At 39.2% G+C, this 26121-nt stretch overlaps 1 protein-coding gene across 5 annotated transcripts in view; it reads right to left on the bottom strand.

The window, feature by feature from the left end:
• Positions 1-26121, bottom strand: part of PCNX2 (pecanex 2) — a 402596-nt gene that overhangs the window by 154554 nt on the left and 221921 nt on the right. For all 5 annotated transcript variants that reach the window (XM_037017074.2, XM_037017075.2, XM_037017071.2 and 2 more), the window contains one exon: positions 658-799. In XM_037017074.2, the coding sequence (XP_036872969.1) occupies positions 658-799 (142 nt within the window). The remainder of the gene's footprint in view (positions 1-657; positions 800-26121) is intronic.

Here is a 26121-nt window from a genome sequence, read left to right as displayed (position 1 = left end):
GCATCCTCCTGCTCTAATGTATTCAACCAAAAATGTCAACCTTTTGTCAGAACAACAGATCCACAAGATTTCCATTTGTAAATGCAGAGTTAATTTTAATATATGAGACCAATAACTCTACCACAAATTGTTAATTCTTTTAAAAAACATGGCCATCTTAACAGCATGAAGTCTCTGTGCTCCTTTTTTGTAATTATGAGGCTTCTCTGATAAATGCAGAGAGAGCAGTGACAGTGATTAATTTCCCCCTCCCTCAAGCACAAAATGATAGAGCATTTGCTAAATGAGATGACAGGAGGCAGTGCGTAAGGCTCTAGGCATGATAGTAAGAGCCCCAGGGGCCCTGGAATCACACTGTGCTTCCGTCATCTTATTAAGGCTCACTGACTGAGCTTTTGTAGGATGAGTCTCAAATCCACTGACATTTATTCACAACATCACTTCAAGCAGACCTAACTTCATTTGCACACCAGTCACTCGACAAAAACCATCTAGCTGTCATGAGTTTGGGTAAAAGACCACCACGGTTTCCTTTCACATGGTCAGTAATTAGTAAATAGAAGTTGGCTTCTGCTGTAGCCTGTTAGAAGAAAATTTGCTAGATTTTGAAAATGCTGTGATCCAAATCATTATGAGAATAAACTATTAGCTACTTACTGGGTACCGAGTCTCCGGTAATTGCTTATCGAAAATGCATCAATAGTGAGGGCATTCAAAATTATTGCTGGGTACAATAGATATTTTTCAAAACAGTGAAGCCAAACATAGAGTCTTTCAAACCACATTAAGTGGGCGATATCTGAAAGAAACACATAAAACACTTAGAACAGCAACTAACTGATCAAACTATTTTTAAGTACATGTAATAATGATGCCCACCCTTTAATTCAAAAGATGCTGATGCTGATCAAGAACTCTGATACTAGACACCACATAACAATTTTCTTTCCAGGAAGCAACTCTTAGTTTTGTTTCTACAATAATAATATATGGTAATATGGACTAGTGTGCCAGTTAATTTTTCTGTACAAAATTATTTCTGGATACAATGAAAAGAGCTGTCATATAACACCAGGGCATCTCAGAGTAAGATTAGGAAGTGAGGAAATTGGAAGATGCTCCTGGGCCCATCTGCTCTTGAGCTTGGAGTCACACCTGAGACTGAGCGGTTTCTGAGCTGTCCACTCCCTCTTTGTGTCTTTAAATCCACCATCAATCCCTGGGCAATATACAAACACCAGAGAAAGCTGATCCCCAACTCTCTGTTGCTATGAATGCATTGTATTTTTGTGATCCTTCACAAGGAAGGAAGCACCCTAAAGAGAGCGGTCTGTCCCCCAAGGGCTGAGGGGCTAAGTCAGACCCATCCGGGTTTGCATTCAGATCTGCCAGTGATGACCGCGAGGCCAGGCACCAGGAACTTCCTCTTTCTGAGCATTGGTCTTGTGTGGCCTGACCATCCTCTGAGTCTGCTCCTGGAGAAGTGATGGCCTCTCTTTCCTACTACTCATGACAGAGGAGAAAGCTGCTCTTCCCAGCCCATGCTGGGGTTTGTGGAATGCATGCTTGCAGTGCCTCCTGTCCTGTCTCTGACTATGTTTCTGTCTTGGGAGGAGAAGCAGAACTGATCCTGGCTGGTCTCTGACTATTTTTCTCTCTTGGGAGGAGGAGCAGAACTGGTCCAACTGGTCAGAGCACAAACTTCCTTAGGCCAAGATTCTGGGCAGGGGCTGTTGGGTAGGAATACTGAGTCCCTGTTACAAGGCTGCAGAACAAGAGCAGGGCTTCTTCTCTGCTTCCCCCTCCATGAGAAGAACACACCAGGCTCAGGCCCAGGAACCTCAGGAAGGCCCAGTTCAGGTCTCTGCTTGCTAGTCACTGGGAGGCTGAGGTGAACCACAATCCACCAGCCTATATCTGGGCAAATGAGCCAGACTAGCCAGGGACTTGATGCTCTCCATAGTGAGCCTCAACGTCCAAATCTGCAAAGGGCGCAGGAGACTCCATCAAACTTCTGGAATCACATTCTCCAGCAATTTATAATTAAACTCAGAGCCCAGTCATTAGTGAGAACCAAGAGATCCATGTAGTTTTTACATTATGTGGGTCACAAATGAACCAACTTATATAAGGGAAACAGTTCACACACTGTGCAGAGTGATACAGCAGTGGCATAAAATAGGCTGTCCCGTTTTAATACAGCTTATCCAGAATTAGGAGACAAAGTACCTGTTTCCAACATTTGATCTCAGGACGCAGCACAAACACTCACATATGCCACATACACAAAACTGAGAACTGGTATTTTGCTTTGTTTTTCATGGTGTACATTTCTCTGGGAGAATATATTATCTTAAGAACTTGAAAACACAAAAGCTGTCTTTATTGGATTAAAATATGAGGAGAGGATTGGCACTCAGGAATATTACTTGAAAAGAATTTATTTGGATGGCAGCGTGAGAGGAGAGAGAGAGGCTTCCTTCTAAAACTGGATACAATTAGAAAATATAGTTGGTGCAACTAATCCTGAGACAGCAACAGGAAAGAGGATGGCACCAGATTGCATTCACCTGGAGAAAAGAGTAGACCTTACCGAATGGGGTAACGCACCAGAGCTGTGGCACTGAGGGACCCAAGTCTTTCCCCACTGCAGCTCACTGGTGGGAGGAAGAGAAACTGAGCACGGAGGGAGTGGATGCCAGAGAATGCTGAATAACTAGCTCTGGAGATGTGCGTTGGGAACACAAACCTACATTTCATGGTGCTTTCATCATACTTTTCTGATTACAGGGTTGGAAAGTTGGGACAGGCAGAGTTCCTGGGGAGACTGGGATTCCGGCCACTTCTGGAAAGGAGGGATCCATATCCGCTGCTCTGAGACAAAAGCTTATATCTGTGTACTTGGCCCACTGGTTCAGGCAGTGGACACAGGCACAGCAGCCGGGAAGAAGGGTCCCCTGTGATGCCTGAGATTGCTTCAGGGGATGAGCAGCTCCAGAATAGAGCTTCTGGACACTAGAGGGCGCCATATACCAATATGAAATGTCAATGAAACCTGGTACAGAGTAAAATTATGAATACAACTCCCAAGAAATATTTAAATGATATGGACCTCATGACTCTTCCTTAAAGTGAGGTCAAAATAAAAATCACCAACATGCTAATGGAGGTACGGAAAGACATCCAAGAACTCAGGAATGAATTCAGGTCAGAGATCCAATCATTGAAGAGGACAATGGAGGGAATTAAAAGCAGATTAGATATGGTGGAGAAGATGATAAATGAAAGAGAAATTGGAGAACAGCTACACAAAGAAGCTGAGGCACAGAGAGAAACAAGAATCTCTAAGAATGAAAGAATATTGAGAGAAATGTGTGACCGATCCAAACGGAACAATATTCACATTATAGGGATTCCAGAAGAAGAAGAGAGAGAGAAAGGGATAGAAAGTGTTGTTGAGGAGGTAGTGGCTGAAAATTTCCCCAATCTGGGGAAGGAGATAGTCTCTCAGGCCACAGAGATCTACAGATCTCCCAACACAAGGGACCCAAGGGAGAGAACACAAAGACAAACAGTAATTAAAATGGAAAAGATCAAGGATAGGGACAGACTGTTTAAAGCAGTCAGAGACAGAAATAAGATGACATACAAAGGAAAGCCCATCAGGCTAACATCAGACTTCTCAACAGAAACCTTACAGGCTAGAACAGAATGGCATGATGCATTTAACGCCATGAAGCAGAAGGGCCTGGAACCAAGATTAATTTATCGGGCAAGATGATCATTTAAATTTGAAGGAGGGATTAAACAATTTCCAGATAAGCAAAAGCTGAGAGAATTGACCTCCCACAAACCATCTCTACAGTGCATTTTGGAGAGACTGCTATAGATGGAAGTGTTCCTAAGGTTGAACAGCTGTCACCAGAGAAAATAAAACCACAGCAAAGAAAGTAGAACAGCTAATTACTCAGCAAATGCAAAATTAAATTAACTATCCACAAAGTCAATCAAGAGATAGACAAAAAGTACAGAATATGATACCTAATATATAAAGAAGGGAAGAGGAAGAAAGAGGAGTAGAAACAGAAAAGAACTTTTACATTGTGTTTGTAACAGCATAGTAAGAGAGTTAAGATAGACTCTTAATAGAAAGGAAATTAACCTTGAACCTTTGATAACCATGAATCTAAAGCCTGCAACGGCAATGAGTACATACCTATCAATAATCACCCTAAATATAAATGGACTGAATTCACCAATCAAAAGATATAGAGTCACTGAGTGGATAAAAAAACAAGACACATCTATATGCTTTCAAGAGATGCACCTCAAACCCAAAGACATGCACAAACTAAAACTCAAGGGATGGAAAAAGGTATTTCATGCAAACAACAGGGAGAAAAGCAGGTGTTGCAGCACTAGTATCAGACAAAATAGACTTCAAAACAAATAAGTAACATGAGATAAAGAAGGACATTACATAATAATAAAGGGGTCAGTCCAACAAGAGGATATAGCCATTATAAATAAATATGCACCCAACAGAGGAACACCAGCATATTTGAAACAAATACTAACAGAACTAAAGGAGGAAATAGAATGCAATACATTCACTTTAGAAGACTTCAACACACAATTCAACCCAAAGGACAGATCCACCAGACACAAAATAAGTAAGGACACAGAGGCACTGAAAAACACACGAGAACAGATGGACTTAACAGACATCTATAGAACTTTACATCCAAAAGCAACAGGATACACATTCTTCTCAAGTGTACATGGAACATTCTCCAGAATAGACCATATACTAGGCCACAAAAAGAGCCTCAGTAAATTCAAAAAGATTGAAATTCTACCAACCAACTTTTCAGACCACAAAGGTATAAAACTAGAACTAAATTGTATAAAGAAAGTAAAAAGGCTCACAAACACATGGAGGCTTAAAAACATGCTCCTAAATAATCAATGAATCAATGACCAAATTAAAATAGAGATCAAGCGATATATGGAAACAAATGACAACAACAACAGAAAGCCCCAATTTATGTGGGATGCAGCAAAAGCAGTCTTAAGAGGAAAGTACATAGCATCCAGGCATATTTAAAGAAGGAAGAACAAACCCAAATGAATAGTCCAATATCAAAATGATCGAAATTGGAAAAAGAAGAAAAAATAAGGCTTTAAGTCAGCAGAAGGAAGGAAATAATAAAGATAAGAGAATAAATAAATGAAATTGAGAAGAATAAGACAATAGAAAAAAATCAATGAAACCAAGAGCTGGTTCTTTGAGAAAATAAACAAAATAGGTAAGCCTCTACCCAGACTTCTTAAGAGAAAAAGGGAATCAACACACATCAACAGAATCAGAAATGATAAAGGAAACATTATGATGGATCCCACAGAAATACAAAGAATTATTAGAGAATACTATGAAAACTTATAGGCCAATAAGCTGGAAAACATATAAGAAATGGACAACTTCCTAGAAAAATACAACCTTCTAAGACTGACCAAGGAAGAAACATAAAAGTTAAACAAACCAATTACGAGCAAAGAAATTGAAATGGTAATCAAAAAACTACCTAAGAACAAAACCCCGGGGCCAGACGGATTTACCCCGGAATTTCATCAGACACACAAAGAAGACATAATACCCATTCTCCTTAAAGTTTTCCAAAATATAGAAGAGGAGGGAATACTCCCAAACTCATTCTGTGAAGCCAACATCACCCTAATACTAAAACCAGGCAAAGATCCCACCAAAAAAGAAAATTACAGACCAATATCCCTGATGAATGTAGATGCAAAAATACTTAATAAAATATTAGCAAACCGAATTCAAAAGTATATCAAAAGGATCATACACCATGACCAAGTGGGATTCATCCCAGGGATACAAGGATGGTACAACATTCGAAAATCCATCAACATCATCCACCACATCAACAAAAAGAAAGACAAAAACCTCATGATCATCTCCATAGATGCTGAAAAAGCATTCAACAAAATTCAACATCCATTCATGATAAAAACTCTCAGCAAAATGGGAATAGAGGGCAAGTACCTCAACATAATAAAGGCCGTATATGATAAACCCACAGCCAACATTATACTGAACAGCGAGAAGCTGAAAGCTTTTCCTCTGAGATCGGGAACTAGACAGGGATGCCCACTCTCCCCACTGCTATTTAACATACTACTGGAGGTCCTGGCCATAGGAATCAGACAAAACAAAGAAATACAAGGCATCCAGATTGGTAAAGAAGAAGTTAAACTGTCACTATTTGCAGATGACATGACATTGTACATAAAAAACCCTAAAGACTCCACCCCAAAACTACTAGAACTGATATCATAATACAGCAAAGTTGCAGGATACAAAATTAACACACAGAAATCTGTACCTTTCCTATACACTCGCACTGAACCAATAGAAAGAGAAATCAGGAAAACAATTCCATTCACAATAGCATCAAAAAGAATAAAATACCTAGGAATAAACCTACCCAATGAAGTGAAAGACCTATACCCTGAAAACTACAAGACACTCTTAAGAGAAATTAAAGAGGATACTAACAAATGGAATCTCATCCCATGCTCCTGGCTAGGAAGAATCAATATCGTCAAAATGGCCATCCTGCCCAAAGCAATATACAGATTTGATGCAATCCCTATCAAATTACCAGCAACATTCTTCAATGAACTGGAACAAATAATTCAAAAATTCATATGGAAACACCAAAGACCCCGAATAGCCAAAGCAATCCTGAGAAAGAAGAATAAAGTAGGGGGGATCTCACTCCCCAACTTCAAGCTCTACTATAAAGCCATAGTAATCAAGACAATTTGGTACTGGCACAAGAACAGAGCCACAGACAAGTGGAACAGATTAGAGACTCCAGACATTAACCCAAACATATATGGTCAATTAATATTTGATAAAGGAGCCATGGACATACAATGGTGAAATGACAGTCTCTTCAACAGATGGTGCTGGCAAAACTGAACAGCTACATGTAGGAGAATGAAACTGGACCATTGTCTAATGCCATACACAAAAGTAAATTCAAAATGGATCAAAGACCTGAATGTAAGTCATGAAACCATTAAACTCGTGGAAATAAACATAGGCAAAAACCTCTTAGACATAAACATGAGTGACCTCTTCTTGAACATATCTCCCCGGGCAAGGAAAACAACAGCAAAAATGAACAAGTGGGACTATATTAAGCTGAAAAGCTTCTGTACAGCAAAAGACACCACCAATAGAACAAAAAGGAACTCTACAGTATGGGAGAATATATTTGTAAATCCGATAAAGGCTTGACGTTCAAAATATAAAGAGTTCACACACTTCAACAAACAAAAATCAAATAACCCAATTAAAAAATGCGCAGAGGAACTGAACAGACAGTTCTCCAAAAAAGAAATACAGATGGCCAACAGACACATGAAAAGATGCTCCACATCGCTAATTATCAGAGAAATGCAAATTAAAACTAAAATGAGGTATCACCTCACACCAGTAAGGATGGCTACCATCCAAAAGACAAACAACAATAAATGTTGGTGAGGCTGTGGAGAAAGGGGAACCCTCCTACACTGCTGGTGGGAATGTAAATTAGTTCAACCATTGTGGAAAGCAGTATTGAGGTCCATCAAAATGCTCAAAACAGACCTACCATTTGACCCAGGAATTCCACTCCTAGGAATTTACCCTAAGAATGCAGCAATCAAGTTTGAGAAAGACAGATACACCCCTATGTTTATCGCAGCACTATTTACAATAACCAAGAATTGGAAGCAACCTAAATGTCCATCGGTAGATGAATGGATAAAGAAGATGTGGTACATATACACAATGGAATACTACTCAGCCATAAGAAGAGGGCAAATCCTACCATTTGCAGCAACATGGATGGACCTGGAGGGTATTATGCTCAGTGAAATAAGCCAAGCGGAGAAAGAGAAATACCAAATGATTTCACTCATCTGTGGAGTATAAGAACGAAGGAAAAACTGAAGGAACAAAACAGCAGCAGAATCCCAGAACCCAAGAATGGACTAACAGGTACCAAAGGGAAAGGGACTGGGGAGGATGGGTGGGTAGGGAGTGATAAGGGTGGGGGAAGAAGAAAGGGCATATTAAGATTAGCATGCATATGGGGGGAGGGAGAAAGGGGAGGGCTGTACAACACAGAGAAGACAAGTAGTGATTCTACAACATTTTGCTATGCTGATGGACAGTGACTGTAAAGGGGTTTATAGGGGGGACCTGGTATAGGGGAGAGCCTAGTAAACATAAGATTCTTCAGGTAAGTGTAGATTAAAGATAAAAAAAAAGAAAGAAAGAAAGAAAAGGGGGATTACTCCCTGATAGGATAAAACTAACTGTAAATCAATGATTAATGCATGCTTTAAATATCCTTAATTTTGATCACTTAAAGGGTGTCAGATGATCGGCTATGGAGGTACACTTTTCTGATAATATTCCTTTCTCTTAAAAAAAAAAAAGCACTTCCTGTGTGGTGACCTCCAATGAGTTCTATACAATGGTATAAAGGGCATATCAAAGTGTGGGCAATGGGTCTGTTTGTGTTTATACAGAGGATCAAAGCCTAATTTGGCTACCCAGAAAATGAACTAAGATACGATATGAAGAACTTCCAACATCAGCACTCTCTGGAAGACTCATACCAGAAGATGATCATCAAAAAACCTCAACAAAGATCCAGGCGCTGCTACAGCTGTGGGTGCACTCATCCCACTGGTTCCTGGACTTGCCATGGGAATGAAGAAGGAGATAGCTAAGCTGGCCTGTGCATACAGTAAAACAACAAATTTGACTGGATCTATACTGTTGGAACTCAACCAAGAATTAGGAGAAGTGCAAATTGTAGTGCTCCAAAATCTTACAACTACAGACTATCTACTGTTAAAAGAACATATGGGATATGAACAGTTCCCAGGAATGGGTTGTTTTAATTTGTCTGATTTCTCTTAGACTGTTCAAGTTCAGTTGGGCAATATCCACCATATCATAGATAAGTTTTCACAAATGCCTAAGGTGCCTAACTGGTTTTCTTGGTTTCACTGGAGATGGCTGGTAATTGTAGGTCTGCTTTGGTTATGTAACTGTACTCCTACTATGTTACTGTGTGTGTGCAATTTAATTAGTAGTTTAAAACCTATACATGCTTAAGTTACTCTACAAGAAGATAAGTCAAAGAAATAATCAATCCTCCCATGTTTTCTTCTGTCTGCTAATTCTATAGCTTTTCTTCTTCCTTCTTAATTACAACTCAAATAGAATTCATGCCTCCTATCGAATTTACCGAGTATCATAATTCTTCCAAGTGGTAAAGATACCTCAAGACAAATGCTGGGCATAGAAGACACAGGGCATAAATATGCAAAGAAGTAAAAAGCTAACCTTTTCAAACAATAAGGCTTCTCTCTCACTTACCAACTTTACATTTCCCTGTATGGCCCCAGAAGATGACTGGTTAGCCAGAGACGGGTAAGATTCCTTAAGCGAGGAACAACCTAAGACAGGTAGAGTCACAGGGGAGCCATCAGGTGAGAAACTGGGGATCAACAGAGGTGAGTCTTAGAACCTCCCCCGCCCTGTTCTGAGAGAAATCTTCTGCATCCGTGGAGGTTTTATTGCCCCTATCTAGATTCGATTAACACAGTCTACAGGCACACACCTGATCATCCTACATTTGCTCTCTTACAACACTAAATTATGTTTTCTACCTTTATCTTGCATCTACCTACCACTTCAGCATTTTATTAAAAATAATAATAGAGAAATGTGATATCCACATATAAATCAAGTACAAAAATCAAACGAATATTCATATTTGACCTGATTGTTTATAGTTCATAATGAGTGATCAATACCGAAAGTTTTTGTGATGACTGCCCTTGTACTGTTCACCATTTAAGAACTTATTCACTATTTAAGAATTTGTTCACCATGTAAGAACTTGTTTGTTATGCTTCAGAAGACTGGAGACTGACGAGCATTAGGCTGGGGGTGGATTAATGATTGTGTATTGAGCACTGACTCCCCTATACAGAATTTTATTGTTGTTAACAACCATTTGATCAATAAATATGAGAGATGCCCTCTCAAAAAAAAAAAAAGAAAAAGTAAATTCGAAATGGATCAAAGACCTGAATGTAAGTCATGAAACCATAAAACTTTTAGAAAAAAACATAGGCAAAAATCTCTTGGCCATAAACATGAGCAACTTCTTCATGAACATATCTACCCGGGCAAGGGAAACAAAAGCAAAAATGAACAAGTGTGACTATCAACTGAAAAGCTTCTGTATGGCAAAGGACACCATTAATAGAACAAAAAGGTACTCTACAGTATGGGAGAATATATTCATAAATGACAGATCCGATAAAGGGTTGGCATCCAAAGTACATGAAGAGCTCACATACCTCAACAAACAAAAAGCAAATAATCCAAATAAAAAATGGGCAGAGGAGCTGAACAGACAGTTCTCCAAAGAAGAAATTCAGATGGTCAACAGGCACTTGAAAAGATGCTCCACATCACTAGTTATCAGAGAAATGCAAATTAAAACCATAATGAGATACCAACTCACACCAGTATGGATCGCCACCATCCAAAAGACAAACAACAACAAATGTTGGCAAGGTTGTGGAGAAAGGGGAACCCTCCTATACTGCTGGTGGGAATGTAAATTAGTTCAACCATTGTGGAAAGCAGTATGCAGGTACCTCAAAAACCTCAAAATGGAAATACCATTTGACCCAGGAATTCCACTTCTAGGAATTTACCCTAAGAATGCAGCCGCCCAGTTTGAGAGAGACAGATGCACCCCTATATTTATCACAGCACTATTTATAATAGCCAAGAAATGGAAGCAACCTAAGTGTCCATCAGTAGATGAATGGAAAAAGAAGATGTGATATATATACACAATGGAATATTATTCAGCCATAAGAAGAAAACAAATCCTACCATTTGCAAGAACATGGATGGAGCTAGAGGATATTATCCTCAGTGAAATAAACCAGGCGGAGAAAGACTAGTACCAAATGATTGCACTCATATGTGGAGTATAAGAACAAAGAAAAACTGAAGGAACAAAACAGGAGCAGAATCACAGAACCCAAGAATGGATTAACAGTTACCAAAGGGAAAGGGACTGGGGAGGATGGGTGGGAAGGGATGGAGAAGGGTAGGGAAAAAGTAAGGGGGCCTTACGATTAGCATGTATAATGTTGGGGGGGCATAAGGAGGGCTGTGCAACACAGAGAAGACAAGTAGTGATTCTACAGCATCTTACTACGCTTATGGACAGTGACTGTAATGGGGTTTGTGGGGGGGACTTGGTGAAGGGGGAAGTCTAGTAAATATAATGTTCTTCATGTTATTGTAGATTAATGATACCAAAATGAAAAAAAAAAAGAATGTATTTGAATGAGATAGGAATAATGAGAGTGCACAGAGTGGAAATACTTTGTGACATGAGAAATAATAAGGACAAATACCATAACGATGACCTTACTAAGTAGAAGAGAGATACAATGAGAAATTACCAAGAAAAGAAAAAGAAATTTTAGTGACAAATGAAACAGGGAAGAAGAGCTGGAGGAGAATTAAGCTAAAAAAGTAAAGATGTTGGGCAGGAACTATATTTTGGGTATTGTTAATGGTTAATGTGTAATGCTTTCTGGTGTAGATTTGGAAATAGGTTATTCCATAGCTAATGAAGTTAATAATATGTAATTCATGAAATCTAGGCATACATATGTTTTACATACAGATAAAAGGGTTTTTTTTAATCTGTTGTGAAAGCATATTTGAAGTAAGAAAAACAAATAATCACAATCCCGCTCCCACTCCATCCAAGCAAATGACTTTGACCCCTACTTCCTAGAGAAAATTGAGGGTTAGTTAGACACACCTGCCCAGAATGCCTCACCACCCTACCCTTCAATCACAAATGTATCTATATTCACATCACGTTCTTGTTCCTCCGAAGGTGGGGCCCCTTCTTCCTGACATCCCAGTCCACTGGTCACTCCCCCCAACTCACCAATAGCTCTTTCCTAATGGCAAGTGGCAAGGTTCCAGTCTTTGCCAAACTGAAAATGTGCCTTCCAGCCGGCACCTACTGCCAGTGTTCACTCTGTCTCTTCTGCACAGCCAAGCTTCTCCACAGGTTGTCAATGTCTGACACCCCTGGTTCCTTATCTTCTACGTGCTGCTGCAATGTCTTCCCCTGGGTGTTTGCTGCTACCCTGACCCAGACCATGCGAGGCAAGGTCACCTGTGACCTCCTATCCCACAAATAGCTAGACCTTCTCAGTCTGTCATACTGAATCTTTCTTGGGCAAAAATTCTTGTTGATCTTTCCTTCTTTTTAAAACTCTGTCTGTCCTTAGCTTCTCCATCCCATCAACTCCTGCTTGGGCTCAAACCTTTCACACTGCTCTTCCCACTTCTTCTGCAGGCTCCTTTTTCCCAAATCTTGGTCACTTGCTTTCCTTGGATCTCTTTCTTTATTTTCCTGATTTTCTTGAGCTGATGTTCTCAACACCCATAACTTTATTATTTGCATGCTTATGGCACTCAGATCTATAACTCAATCTTCCATTGCTCTCCTGGCCTCCAAATCTAAATGCTCAACTGAATAGCTTCATCTTATGTCCCAAAGGAATCTGCAAATACCACATGTCCCAAACTGAACTGTCAGCCTCCACATGCCTGCTCATCCTCATGCATTCTTTCTCTTATTTAGGGACACTTGCATTCACTTAGGCAGGCAGGCAATATATCTTGAAGTCATACTAAGTCAGGTCTTCTCAATCATAGCTGTATGTTGGAATTACCTGGGGACAAGGCTAAAAAACACTGTCCTAGATATAATTCTCAAACTTTGACCTGCAAATAAGTCACTTGTTAAAGTGCAGAATCAGATCCAGTGGGTCTGGAGTGGAGCCAGACATTCTGCAAGTGTGATAAGCTTCCAAATGCTGCTGCTACTGCTGATTCTCAGACCACACTTTGATTAACAGGAACCAGTAATATGAGCATAACCTCTGGGAACTTGCTAGAAATGCAGATACTCAGATCCAGTCATGGTGAGTCAGAAACCTGTGGGTTAAGCCTAGTAATTTGTATTTTCACAAGACCTGCAAATGATTTTGATATATGCTCAGGTTTGCAAACCTCTAGATGATTGTCCTTTCTACAGGAGTAAACTGTATTGATTCTATGTGCTTACTCCTTGCATATCTACTTCTCCCTTTCTATCTTCACTGCTCAGATCCTCAATTCTCTTGTCAAAAACCTGCAGTTGTCTTTTGTATAAATAAAACCTCTTTCCTGACCCTGCCACTGTGTGCATTGGACACTAGTATTTCTTACCTACTTAAGGACTTTCCTCGGTTTTGCAGGTTATTGCCCATTCTGCATTACCTGTGTTTTCTTTTTACCAGATCATTCTCATCATAATACAAATGGACTGTTATATCTTCCATCCTCAAAAAAAAAGAGTGCCCCTTGGCCCTTTATATCCAGATGTTGGATATTTTCCAGACACCACTCCATTTCTTTGCAGCTCCTTGTAACAATATCTCAAAAGAGCTTTGGTTACATACACTTTCTGTACAATTTATTTGCCTTTCTTTTCTTCCTTTCTCTGAGTCTACCCCAATCAGAGCTTCATCCTAAATGCTCCAGGAAACTGCTTTGTTAAGGAGTTCATTGGTTCCACTTTGGATATATCCGATGGCCAGTCTCAGTCCTCATCTTAACCTCCCAGAACTGTTTGATCCTGGTAGTTGCTTTCTTCTTCTTGTAATGCTCTACATGATCTTATCTAATTCCATGTCTTTAAGTACCATCATTATGTTGTTGACTGCTAAAAAAGCATCTCTCTACCCACAACCTCTTTACTGGACTCCAAACCAGTATATCCAACTACCTATTCACCACATCTAGAATGTCTAATAAGCATCTTGAGCAAAGGTCTTCATTCCATGCTCTCTCTCCTGCACCTGCTCTTCCCCTGTATTCACCTTAATTTCCACAAATCATTACTCAGGGCCAGCTATATGCTGGACATCTTTTTTTAGGCACATGGGATAATTGGTGCTCAAAACATTAAAAAAAAAAAACCTTGCCCTGATGGAGCTTATATTCTAATAGGACAATAAACTATCAATATAATAAGTAAATTATGTAATCTATCAGAAGGTGACAGGTGATGAGTGCTATGTAAAAACAGAGTACAGTGAAGAGGATCAACAGTTCTAGAGTGGTTCATGTGGACTACAATGGAAAAATAGGATGACATGGTTGGCAGAACTGAGAAGATGCCATTCGAGAAGCAAAATGCCATTTGAACATCATCTCAGTAAACGGCACCGCCCAACTACCTAGTTTTTATTGTCAAAATTCTTTCACTACTTTTTGTTTTATATCCAATGTATCTGACCTATAAGCAAATCTTATTAGCTTTACCTTCAACATCTATCCCAAATCTAATCACATTTCTCTTCCTGTGCTGCCATCACTCTGGTCCATGACACCATCATTTCTTATCCAGACTAATGAAACTTCCTTAAAACTGATCTCCTTTCTTTTTTAATGTCTCCACACCTCCAGTCTCTAATCCAACCAGCCACTAGAAAGATTTATGAGACTTTGTCTCTCCCTTATTAATCTCCAATGGCTTTCCATCCTAATTATGGTAAAACCTGAGGCAAACAAATTGTATTTAGCTTATCTCCAAAGATTCATACTTCCCATTGCATAAAGCTGATGTTAGGAAGTGAATTACATTTCCTGGTTATTCCTTGCATGTAGGAGGGCCACATGACTCATTCCTGCAAAGAGAATGAGAGCAGAAGTTAAGTGTATCACTTCCAGGTCAAATGGTTATTAACTAGGTGCATGATCTGCCATGCTTGTTCTCTCTCTCTGCTAGTTCAAGAATGTTAGGATTCAAGGGTGACCTTAAGACCACAATATGATAGATTCACAGGATGGAAGAAGCCTGGTCTTCAAGTGACCATGTTCCTTCATTATGCAAGGGACAGTCACTAGGAAAAACCTTTTGACCACATTCCCACTGGACTTTGTATGCACAAAAAATAAGCTTTTATTTTGCTAAGCCACTGAGATTTGGCATTACTTGCTATGTTATTTAGCCTCTGCCTGCCCCTTAACTAATAAAAAAATCCAAAGTCTTTACCATGCCTTAGAAGAGCTTAAATACTTTGGCACCTGGTTACCTTTTCAATCTTATTTCCAACCACTTCCTCCATTATGCACTCTCATTCTTGGTGATGTTCCTTGAATACTAAATATGCCACGTTTTTTCCCTTTCAGAAAGAAGCTTTGCATTTGCTCTTCATTCTGTCTGGGGCTTCCTCCTCCAGATATTTTCTGGGCTCTCTCCCTCATCCTGTTTAAGTGTCCATCCTCAGTGGGGCCCCTCCTGACCACCACTTCTGAAACAGTCTCTTTCTTTCACTACCTATTTCTTCACCTTGATGAATTTTTCTTTATAAAACATATCTCAACTTGATATCCTATTTATTTGTGTGTTTATTTATTGTCTGCTTTCCCCACTACAGCATAAACTTCATGAGGGTAAGACTTTATCTTGTTCACTGCTGTATTCCCAATGTTGTCAAATAGTAATCCCTCAATAAATATTTGTTGAGTAATGAATGAGAGATCTTAGTTCCAGCTTCTTTATAGGCCATCTGTTTTCTCTGCCCTGTTGCCACCAATGATCTGCTTCACATGCAAATCTAGCCATAGCATTTCTTTTGCTCACATCCTTCAGTCATTCCCCGCTGTGTCTGTGAACACATCCAAGTACTGTAATGTGGCCCCTTCCATAACCTGCCACCTTCTAACTCCCTAAATCACTTTCCATCCATTTTCCATGTATATTCTATACTGAACTGGTTATTACCTGAATTAGCCATGCTGGTTTTTAAAAAACCTTTTCATTTAACTTTTTCTATATAGAGAAACACTCACAGATCACACATGTAGAATTATGTCCCCATCACCTTAATGAAGAAACACCCTTGAAGTCCCCAAGGAAACCAGTGCCGTGACCCTGACCACCACTGTGTAGTCTGGCTTCCTGTTCTTTTGGGGCTTTTGTTCAATACTACTTGTGAGATTCATCCATTTTTGTGTGTAGCTGTATTCATCTTCACTGCTGTATAGCAATCTACTCTATGAATTAGACATCATTTTTCCAGGCTATGGCTTCTGGGCATTGGGTTAGTTAACAGTTTATGTCTATTATGAAGAATGCTGCTATGAACACTTGCGAACATGTGCACATTTCTGTGGAGTATCTATCTAGGTGTGGAATTGATAAGTTATTAAGCATTCACATAGGAAGCACAAGGAGATATTGCCAAACAATTTCCCAAAGTTATTGTGTCAATTTACACTCTCACAATCACTGCAAAAAGTTACTTCTGTTTGCTCCACATCCTTGCCAAAACATTTTCTCTCACCTTCATTTTAGCTACACTGGTGGGTGTAGAGTGATATCATATTATGGTTTTATTTTGCATTTCCCTGATGACTAATGCAGTTGAGTACCTTTTCATATGTTTACTGGCCATTTACACTTTTGTGAGATGTTCTCCAGGTCTATTGCTGTGTTCTTTTTTCTATTGGATTGTATGTTTTTTCCTTACTGATTTTCAGGAGTTCTTTATACTTCCCAGGTATGAGTCTTTAGTCAAAGAAATGGATGAGGAAAATCTCCCACTTTATGGGTTGTTTTTAACTCTCTTAATAGTACCTTTTGTAGAAAAGAAATACTTAGTTTTAATTTGCTCCAATTTCTTTTATTCCTTTTAGAGTCTTTTGTGTTCTGTTTAAAAGACAAAGATCATGACCACATTCTCTTATGCTTTCCTTGAAGACCTTTATTGTTTTATAGTTCACATTTAGATCTGCAAGCTACCTAGAACTGACTATGACATAGGGTAAGATAGGGGTTGAGACCTATATTTTTTTTCCTTGTGGATACCTAATTGACCATCACTATTTATTGAAAATAACTTCCATTTGCCCCTTGACTGCAGTATATTATGCTGTTTTACATGCTTTTTATGTGCCAGTGCCTTCTGGAAGGCCCTTCCACATTTCCTGCTTGAGAAGCTCCTAATCACTTTACAGAACCTGGGGGCCTGCCCTTGGGGCTTTCTTTGGCCCCTTCCCCTCCTTCCTCACTGCCCCAGTACAGGCACTACAAACGATTGCCAGGGGCTGGGCATTCAAGGCACTCATCCCACTGGGAGCAGGGTTTATCACTGACATTGTTTAAAATTGTTGGCACATGGTGACAGTAAAAAGGAGACCAACTTTTAATTGGTTTTGTTACTTTTAAAATCCCTGCTCCTGAGCAGAACCCTACCATTTCCCCACCTGTGGTGCTCCACTGCCAGGCATTGAGGGCCCATTAGGTGCCTGCCAAACACTGAGCCAGTCATTCTATATCATTACCTTTAGGTTTAAAGCAAGATATATTATTCTGTTGTGCCATCACTGTACACTGTGAATTCTACAGTTATAGTACCTTTCACTCTAGAGGAAGTATTTATTTAATGCTAATCTTCTCACTAGATTGTGAATTGTCAAGAGTAGTTGCCATGTCTTAATTGATTTCGTAAATGAAGTACCTAGCAGAATGCCTGGCCTAGAGTTATGCTTCAGTAAATTTTCATTTGTAATCTTATCATTTTCAGTGGTTGAGGGAACTCTGAATAATGACACTGAACAAAGTGGGACTAAAAAAAGCAGCCCCTTGGAATTACTTTTTGATTACAGTACAAAAAGCTTTCTAATTGTGACATATTAAACATTTCCTATTTTAATCTCAGCGAAAGTACATTCAACTACAGTTAGGTTTCCTTCTAGACAAAATTATTTTTTTCTGATTTCTCACTTTATATGAGTCCAACAGTATCAGACTGGGCTGTCACATCAAATGCAGTCTTATAAAAATACACTTCCAGAGAGGACTGGATTAAAGATGGCAGTGTGAGAGGTGAGACAGAGGCTTCCTCCTAAAACTGCATATAATATGAAAATATAATTAATACAACTAATCCTCGAAGAGCAACAGGAAAGAGGACTGCACCAAACTGCATATACCAGGAGAAAACATAAAACTCACAGAACAGGATAACATACCGAAGCCATGGCCAGGAGGGACCCAAGCCCTTCCCCCACCCCAGCTCACCAGCAGGGAGGAAGAGAAATGGAGCATGGAGGGAGTGGAGGCCTGGGACTGCTGAATACCTAACTCTGGAGATCTGCTCTGGGAGCACAAACCTACATTTCATGGTGCTTGCATGGTACTCTCATGATTAGGGGTTTGGAAAGCTAAGACAGGCAGACTTCCTGGAGAGACTGAGATTCCAGCTGCTTGTGGAAAGCAGGGATCCATATCCAGCTGCTCTGGAACAAAATAAAGGTGGGCAGTCTGAGAGACTTCCTAACAGCAAGAGGGCTGCTAAAGGGGCAAGGATTGCAAAGAGCTTACTACTCAGGAGAAAGAACAGGTAGACAAAATTGTCTGGGTGCACTCTGCCCAGCAGGTTGGGAACTTGCACGATCTTCAGGAGCTCCAGCTCCCTGGCTGGATACACAGCTCCAAAGACCCCCTCCATGATATCCATCCTACTGTGCCTTTCTCCCAGCCAGCCCCAGCAGGCTTGCAAACCAGCAAACCCTACCCTGGCGTTAGGCCAGCCAGAGGGAAGACCTGTTGACAGCAATTACAAATGCAAAGCATACAGGCTTATACTTGTGTGCTTGGCCCACTGGTTCTGGCAGTGGAGATAGGCATAGTACCTGAGAAGCAGGAAATAGCTCTTTCCTCCCCTCAGGCACCGATAGCTTGCTGGCAACCCCTGACATTGCTTCAGGGGCTGAGCATCACCAGAGAGTAGAGCTTCTGGGCACTAGAGGGTGCCATATACAAATATGAAATGCCAAAGAAACCTGGTTCAGAGTAAGATAATGAAAACAACTCCTGAGAAAGATTCAAATGACATTGACCTCATGAACCTTCCTGAAAGGGATTTCAAAATAAAAATCTTAACATGCTCATGGAGGTACAGAAAAATGTTCAAGAACTCAGGAATGAATTCCAGTCAGAGATCCAATCATTATAGAACACAGGATCAGAAATGAAACATACAATGGAAAGCTTTAAAAGCAGATTAGATATGGTGGAGGAGACAATGAATGAAATAGAAATTAGAGAAGAGGAATACAAAGATGCTGAGGCACAGAGAGAAAAAAGGATCTCTAAGAATAAAAGAATATTGAGATAAATGTGTGACCTATCCAAACAGAACAATATTCACATTATAGGGGTACCAGAAGAACAAGAGAGAAAAAGGGAAAGAAACTGTCTTTGAGGAGGTAATTGCTGAAAACTTCTCTAATCTGGGGAAGGAGATAGTCACTCAGGCCATGGAGGTGCATAGATCTCCCAACACAAGGGAACCAAAGAAGTCAACACCAAGATATATAGTGATTAAAATGGAAAAGATCAAGGATAAGGACAGACTATTAAAAGCAGCCAGAGAGAGAAATAAGAACACATATAAAGGAAAGCCCATCAGGCTAACATCAGACTTCTCAGCAGAAACCTTACAGGCCAGAAGGGAGTGGCATGATGTATTTGATACAATGAAGCAGAAAGGCCTTGAACCAACATTACTTTATTTGGCAAGATTATCATTTAAATTTGAAGGAGGGATTAAACAATTTCCAGATAAGCAAAAGCTGAGAGAATTGACCTCCCACAAACCATCTCTACAGTCTATTTTGGAGGGACTGATATAGATGAAAGTGTTCCTAAGGTTTAATAGCTGTCACCAGAGCTAATAAAACCACACAATAAAGTAGAACAGTGAATTACTAAGCAAATGCAAAATTAAATCAACTATCCCCAAAGTCAATCAAAGGATAGACAAAGAGTACAGAATATGATACCTAATATATAAAGAATGGAGGAGGAAGAAAAAGGAGGAGAAAAAAGAACCTTTAGACTGTGTCTGTAATAGCATATTGAGTGAGTTAAGTCAGACTCTTAGATAGTAAGGAAGTTAACCGTGAACCTTTGGTAACCACGAATCCAAAGCCTGCAATAGCAATAAGTATATACCAATCGATAATCACCCTAAATGTAAATCGTTTGAATGCACCAATCAAAAGACATAGAGTCACTGAATGGTAAAAAACAAGACCCATCTAAATGCTGCCTACAAGAGACTCACTTTAAACCCAAAGACATGCACAGACTGAAAGTGAAGGGATGGAAAAATATATTTCATGCAAATAATAGGGAGAAAAAAGCAGGAATTGCAGGACTTGTATCAGACAAAATAGACTTCAAAACAAAGAAAGTCAGAAGAGACAAAAAAGGACATTACATAATGATACAGGGGTCAATCCAACAAGATATATCAATTATAAATATCTGTGCATCCAACACAGGAGCACCTACATATGTGAAACAAATACTAACAGAATTAAAAGGGAAATAGAATGTAATGCATTCATTCTAGGAGACTTCAACACTCCACTCACTCCAAAGGACAGATAAACCAGACAGAAAATAAGTAAGGAGACAGATACATTGAACGACACATTAGAACAGAAGGACCTAACAGGCACCTACAGAACTCTACACCCAAAAGCAGCAGAATACACATTGTTCTCAAGTGCACATGGAACATTTTTAAGAATAGATCATATACTCGGCCACAAAAGGAGCCTTGGGAAATTTTAAGAGATTGAAATTGTACCAACCAGTTTCTCAGACCACAAATGTATGAAACTAGAAATAAATGATGCAACAAAAATGAAAAATCCCACAAACATGTGGAGGCTTCACAACATGCTCCTAAATAACCAATGAATCAGTGACCAAATATAAACAGAGATCAAGCAATATATGGAGACAAATGATAACAATAATTCAATGCTGCAAAATCTGTGGGACACAGTGAAGGCTGTGCCAAGAGGAAAGTATATTGGAATACAGGCCTACCTCAGGGAAGAACAACAATCCCATATGAACACTATACTCACAATTAATGAAAGTAGAAAAAGAAGAAAAAGTGAGGCCCAAAGTCAATAGAAGGAGGAACAGAATAAAGACTAGAGCAGAGATAAATAAAATTAAGAAGAGTAAAACAATGGAAAGAGTCAATGAAAGCAAGAGCTGGTTCTTTAAGAAAATAAGCAAAATAGATAAACCCCTAGCCAGACTTATCAAGAAAAAAGAGTCTACTCACATAAACAGAATCAGAAATGAGAAAGGAGTAATCACTACAGACACTACAGAAATACAAAGAATTATTAGAGAATACTATGAAAAATTATATGCTAACAAACTGGATAACGTAGAAGAAATGGACAACTTTCTAGAAAAATATAACCTTCCAAGACTGACCCAGAAAGAAACAGAAAATCTGAACAGACTAATTACCAGCAACAAAATTGAACTGGTAACCAAAAAACTACCTCAGAACAAAACTCCTGGCTCAGATGGCTTCACCACTGAATTTTATCAAACATTTAGTGAAGACCTAATACCCATCCTCCTTAAAGTTTTCCAAAGAGTAGGAGAAGAGGGAATATTTCCAAACTCATTCTACAAGGCCAGTATCTGTCTAATAGCAAAACCAGGCAAAGACACCACAAAAAAGAAAATTACAGACCAATATCCCTGAAGAACATAGATGCAAAAATACTCAACAAAACATTAACAAACCGAATTCAAAAATACATCAAAAAGATCAGCCATCTTGATCAAGTAGGATTTATTCCAGGGAGGCAAGGATGGTACAACATTCAAAAATCCATCATCATCATCCACCACAACTACAAAAAGGAGGACAAAAACCACATGATCATCTCTATAGATGCTGACAAAGCATTTGACAAAATTCAACATCCATCCATGATAAAAACTCTCAACAAAATGGCTATAGAGGGCAAGTACTTCAACATAATAAAGGCCATATATGACAAACCCACAGCCTTGGAATTTACCCAAAGAATACAACTTAGATTCAAAAAGACAGATGCACCCCTATGTTTATCGCAGCACTATTTACAATAGCCAAGAAATGGAAGCAACCTAAGTGTCCATCAGTAGATGAATGGATAAAGAAGAGGTGGTACATATACACAATGGAATATTATTCAGCCATAAGAAAGAAACAAATCCTACCATTTGCAACAACATGGATGGAGCTGGAGGGTATTATGCTCAGTGAAATAAGCCAGGTGAAGAAAGACAAGTGCCAAATGATTTCCCTCATTTGTGGAGTATAACAATGAAGCAAAACTGAAGGAACAAAATAGCAGCAGACTCACAGACTCCAAGATAGGACTAATGGTTACCAAAAGGGGAGGGGTGTGGAAGGGCAGGTTGGGAGGGAGAGAGAAGGGGATTGAGGGTTATTAGGTTTAGTACACATGATGTGGGGGATCACAGGGAGAACAGTGTAGCACAGAGAAGGCACATAGTGAATCTGTGGCATCTTACTACACTGATGGACAGTGACTGCATTGGGGTATGCGTGGGGACTTGATAATATGGGCAAATGTAGTAACCACATTGTTTTTTCATGTGAAACCTTCATAAGAGTGTATATCAATAATACCTAATAAAAAGTAAAAAAAAAACACATTCCCAGGGTTCTATCGACATTTGTCATCAATTCAGAGAAACACAACAACCTTCATTAATTCCTGCCAAGATATGGGAATCATGAGACTATAAGCCTATCTCATCCTTTAGTACTGTTAGAAAAATATTTGAGTTAAAAGACACACTTGCACAGCTCATCACTATGGAAGGAACTGGGTGCCTTTTGGATGGGGGAATGTGATTCAGACTTTCAAATACTCATTTCATTTACTTATAGAAGATGATATTTTCCAGCGAGTGGGCATAGAGATGATCTGAGTGCAGGACACAATCTATTGTAGTATACAAGGATTTACTATAGAAAATGATACCAAGTATGTGTTTGCCATAAAAATGTCAGTTTATCCATCCCAGAAACCCATAGAGCAATGAATTACAAATAATATAAAAATCACCAATAAACTCTGATTTCACCATCCATGCCTTTCCAAATATGTGTGAGTGCAAGTACTTTTTCAGTGAGACTCTCCCCCCATCTGAGGTACCTGGAGTGCATGTGTGAAACTGTATCATAAACACAACTTTAAGGCATGTGGCTAAGGAATTTAGGCTGTAGGAAGTGCTGGTGTGCAAGCACCATCATGCTGCCTGACTTTGGAGCAATGAGTTCACAGGAGCTGCATGCAATATGGCCACACTAACTTATATGAACAATGAAGGCCCTGGATCTTTAAAAGACAATAATTGGGTATGTAGTTACAATCAAAACAAGGTGACAGCTACAAAGGAGCTCTGTGTCAGACTTCAGAAGGATCAAAGGAACTCTAGAGAACTACAAACCAATTCGTTTATAAGTTACCAAAACCTTTCCTAATTTTTTTGTTAGTTAACACCTATTGAGTCACAAAAAAGACTGAGCTGGAAGCCAGATTGTGCTGCATAATTCAGCTTTAGTTTACCACCTGTGGCACTAAAAGAAATAAAGGTGGTGACTGCTGACATTTAAATGTGAAATAGAAGCCCCCACCTCCACTGCCCCATGCCTTCCCCTGATTAATTCTGAATCTCTTGATGAGTAGACAGCAATTGCATTTTTGCTGTCTGCATATCCCAACACACACAAGTGCATGCACTGCAGATTAAGGAAAAACATTTTTGGTAAAGTTTCACCCCGAAGCACAATTTCCCTGGTTGGTGTTTAGGAGGATGTTAAGCAAAAGAAGGGGTGGGAAATGGCATGGAAAGGGAGTTAAAATAAATACCTAGGGATGACAGATTAGAGAGCAACACCCCCAGATCACCAACTCCAAACTTGGGACTTTGGGCCCTGCTAACCTTGTTACATTGTAAGGAGATTCATTCCACTTTAATTCTTACAGGTCTCTAGAATGCTTCTACCAAGTTTAGCAATTTATTCCAATGAAATGCTACAATCTTTAACTGTAGAAAGCATTTAACAGATAAATCAAACTAGTCTCAAATGTTTATATTTGGAAGTAGAACAGAAGCAAATAAAAGATGAATAATAATGTAGCAGGAAGTTTAAACAAAAGCACAATTCCAGAATTCTGAATTCGTGAAGACTCAGCTTAATCCTTTCTTATGGGGCAACCATGAAAAGCTAATAAAAAGGAAAGCTTACAACTGCAATAGCTGATAAATATGTTTCTTAAATCCCCAAACTGTCTCAGTATCTATACAAAGTCAAGTTAAAAAGAAAATTTTTGTAATATTTTACAACTGCCTTTCTGTAATGTCCTGATTATGCAAACAGACCATAAAAAGATAATTACTTTAGCTTATTATTTCTCTTTTCCATGGAATATTAGGCCCTTGAGAAAAAGATTGCCAACTATGCCATTTACAAATTTATGTATGACTTACTATGACTGAACACTAAATTTTCTCAAAGGCTTTTCAGGTTATGTTTTATTTAGATGCTTATGTTACTAAAATAAGTCCTTCCTAATAATTAAAAGTTAATAAAAAATCCTGAGGATATTTTTTATCTTTAGGAAGATAATTTTCTCCAATTCAAATCTTAAATTACAATGTAAGCTGCAAGGATACACGGCTTCCTGCTACAGGGTCCAGATGTGTTTATCACCATGTCAGGATGGTGCAGCTCAGTTCAGTGGGCCCTGTCATCCTAAGGCTTCTAAAGCAAAGAAACCCTGCAAAATACAATGACCACATCCAGGCTGGTAGCTCCCCTTATTATAGGCAATTGCTTTTTCGTATGAGCATTTCTCCCTGTCATCTTTTTTACTGCATCAAATCTCAGACTGCAAAGTCCTTAGTACTAATATGTACACATATCATGATTTATTCTCTAGAAATAGGTTTCAATTCCAAACCCAACAGCATGAACTGAGGTAATAATCATTCTTAAATGTAAAGCAAATCACATCACCCTGCTGCTCAAAGCCCCATAATTCTGCTTAGGACAATCCCAAGGTCCTCATGACCTTTCTGTCCCATTAGCCAATGCATGTGGCTTTTTCTCATGCCTGGAATCTTCTTGTTCCACTTTGATGACTAAGCACCTCTTTATCCTTCAGGCCTCAAATTAAATGTCATTCCTCAAAGAAGCCTTTCTTTTCCCCTCAAATCTAAATTAGGATTTCTTTTTATACTCCCTCCCAGTCCCCTATACTTTTCCTTCACTATACACGTACATCTAATCTGTGTGATGGATGACTATCTTGCTACTACAGCTGGGATGCCAGGGCTGTGCTTCTCCATCACATTCAGCATTTAGCACTTTACCCCACCTATGGGAGCCACTCCATAGATTCAGGCAACATGACTGATTAATCGAACAATTAGTAACTTAATTAACCAAAGTAGACAACTAGTGAACAAACTCTGAAGAGAAGCTAAGCTTCCAGATGGGGCACCATCTGCCTTGCAGGGGTTTGGGATTTACCCCTCACAGAAGGGCGTCCTTTCCTCGGAAGGTTCGCCCAGGACGAGAGCATGTTAGCCTTGCTCCCTGGGGCTTTCTCAGCACTCCCGGTGGCCCCTGGCTCATGACAGGTTCTACAGACAGTTTTGAATGAATTAGTAACTATTATCAGGTTCAACATCATGGTAAACCTGTCAGAAAAATACAAGGTGGTGGAGAGCAACATTAGGGAATCAGAATACTGAAGTTTATATTTTTAAAGGATTAAAACTATTTGGTTGTTTCTTTAGTGATTTTTGACTTTGGGGTCATTCTTGGAAAATTATTTTTTCTTTCCCAACAAAGATTATATAACTTGACCTATATTTTCCTGCACTGCTATTCTGATTCTTTCTTCTTCCTCCTTGAAAAAAAATTTAAAACATTTTTAATCTACATGGAATCTCATTTGATACAAAAGTTTTACTCAATTTTTTAAAATGTTTAGCT

The sequence above is a fragment of the Manis javanica genome, chromosome 7 (assembly GCF_040802235.1).
Source record: "Manis javanica isolate MJ-LG chromosome 7, MJ_LKY, whole genome shotgun sequence".
NCBI lineage: Eukaryota > Metazoa > Chordata > Mammalia > Pholidota > Manidae > Manis > Manis javanica.
Note: the sequence above shows the minus strand (reverse complement) of the source record. Positions and strands in the feature narration are given on the sequence as shown.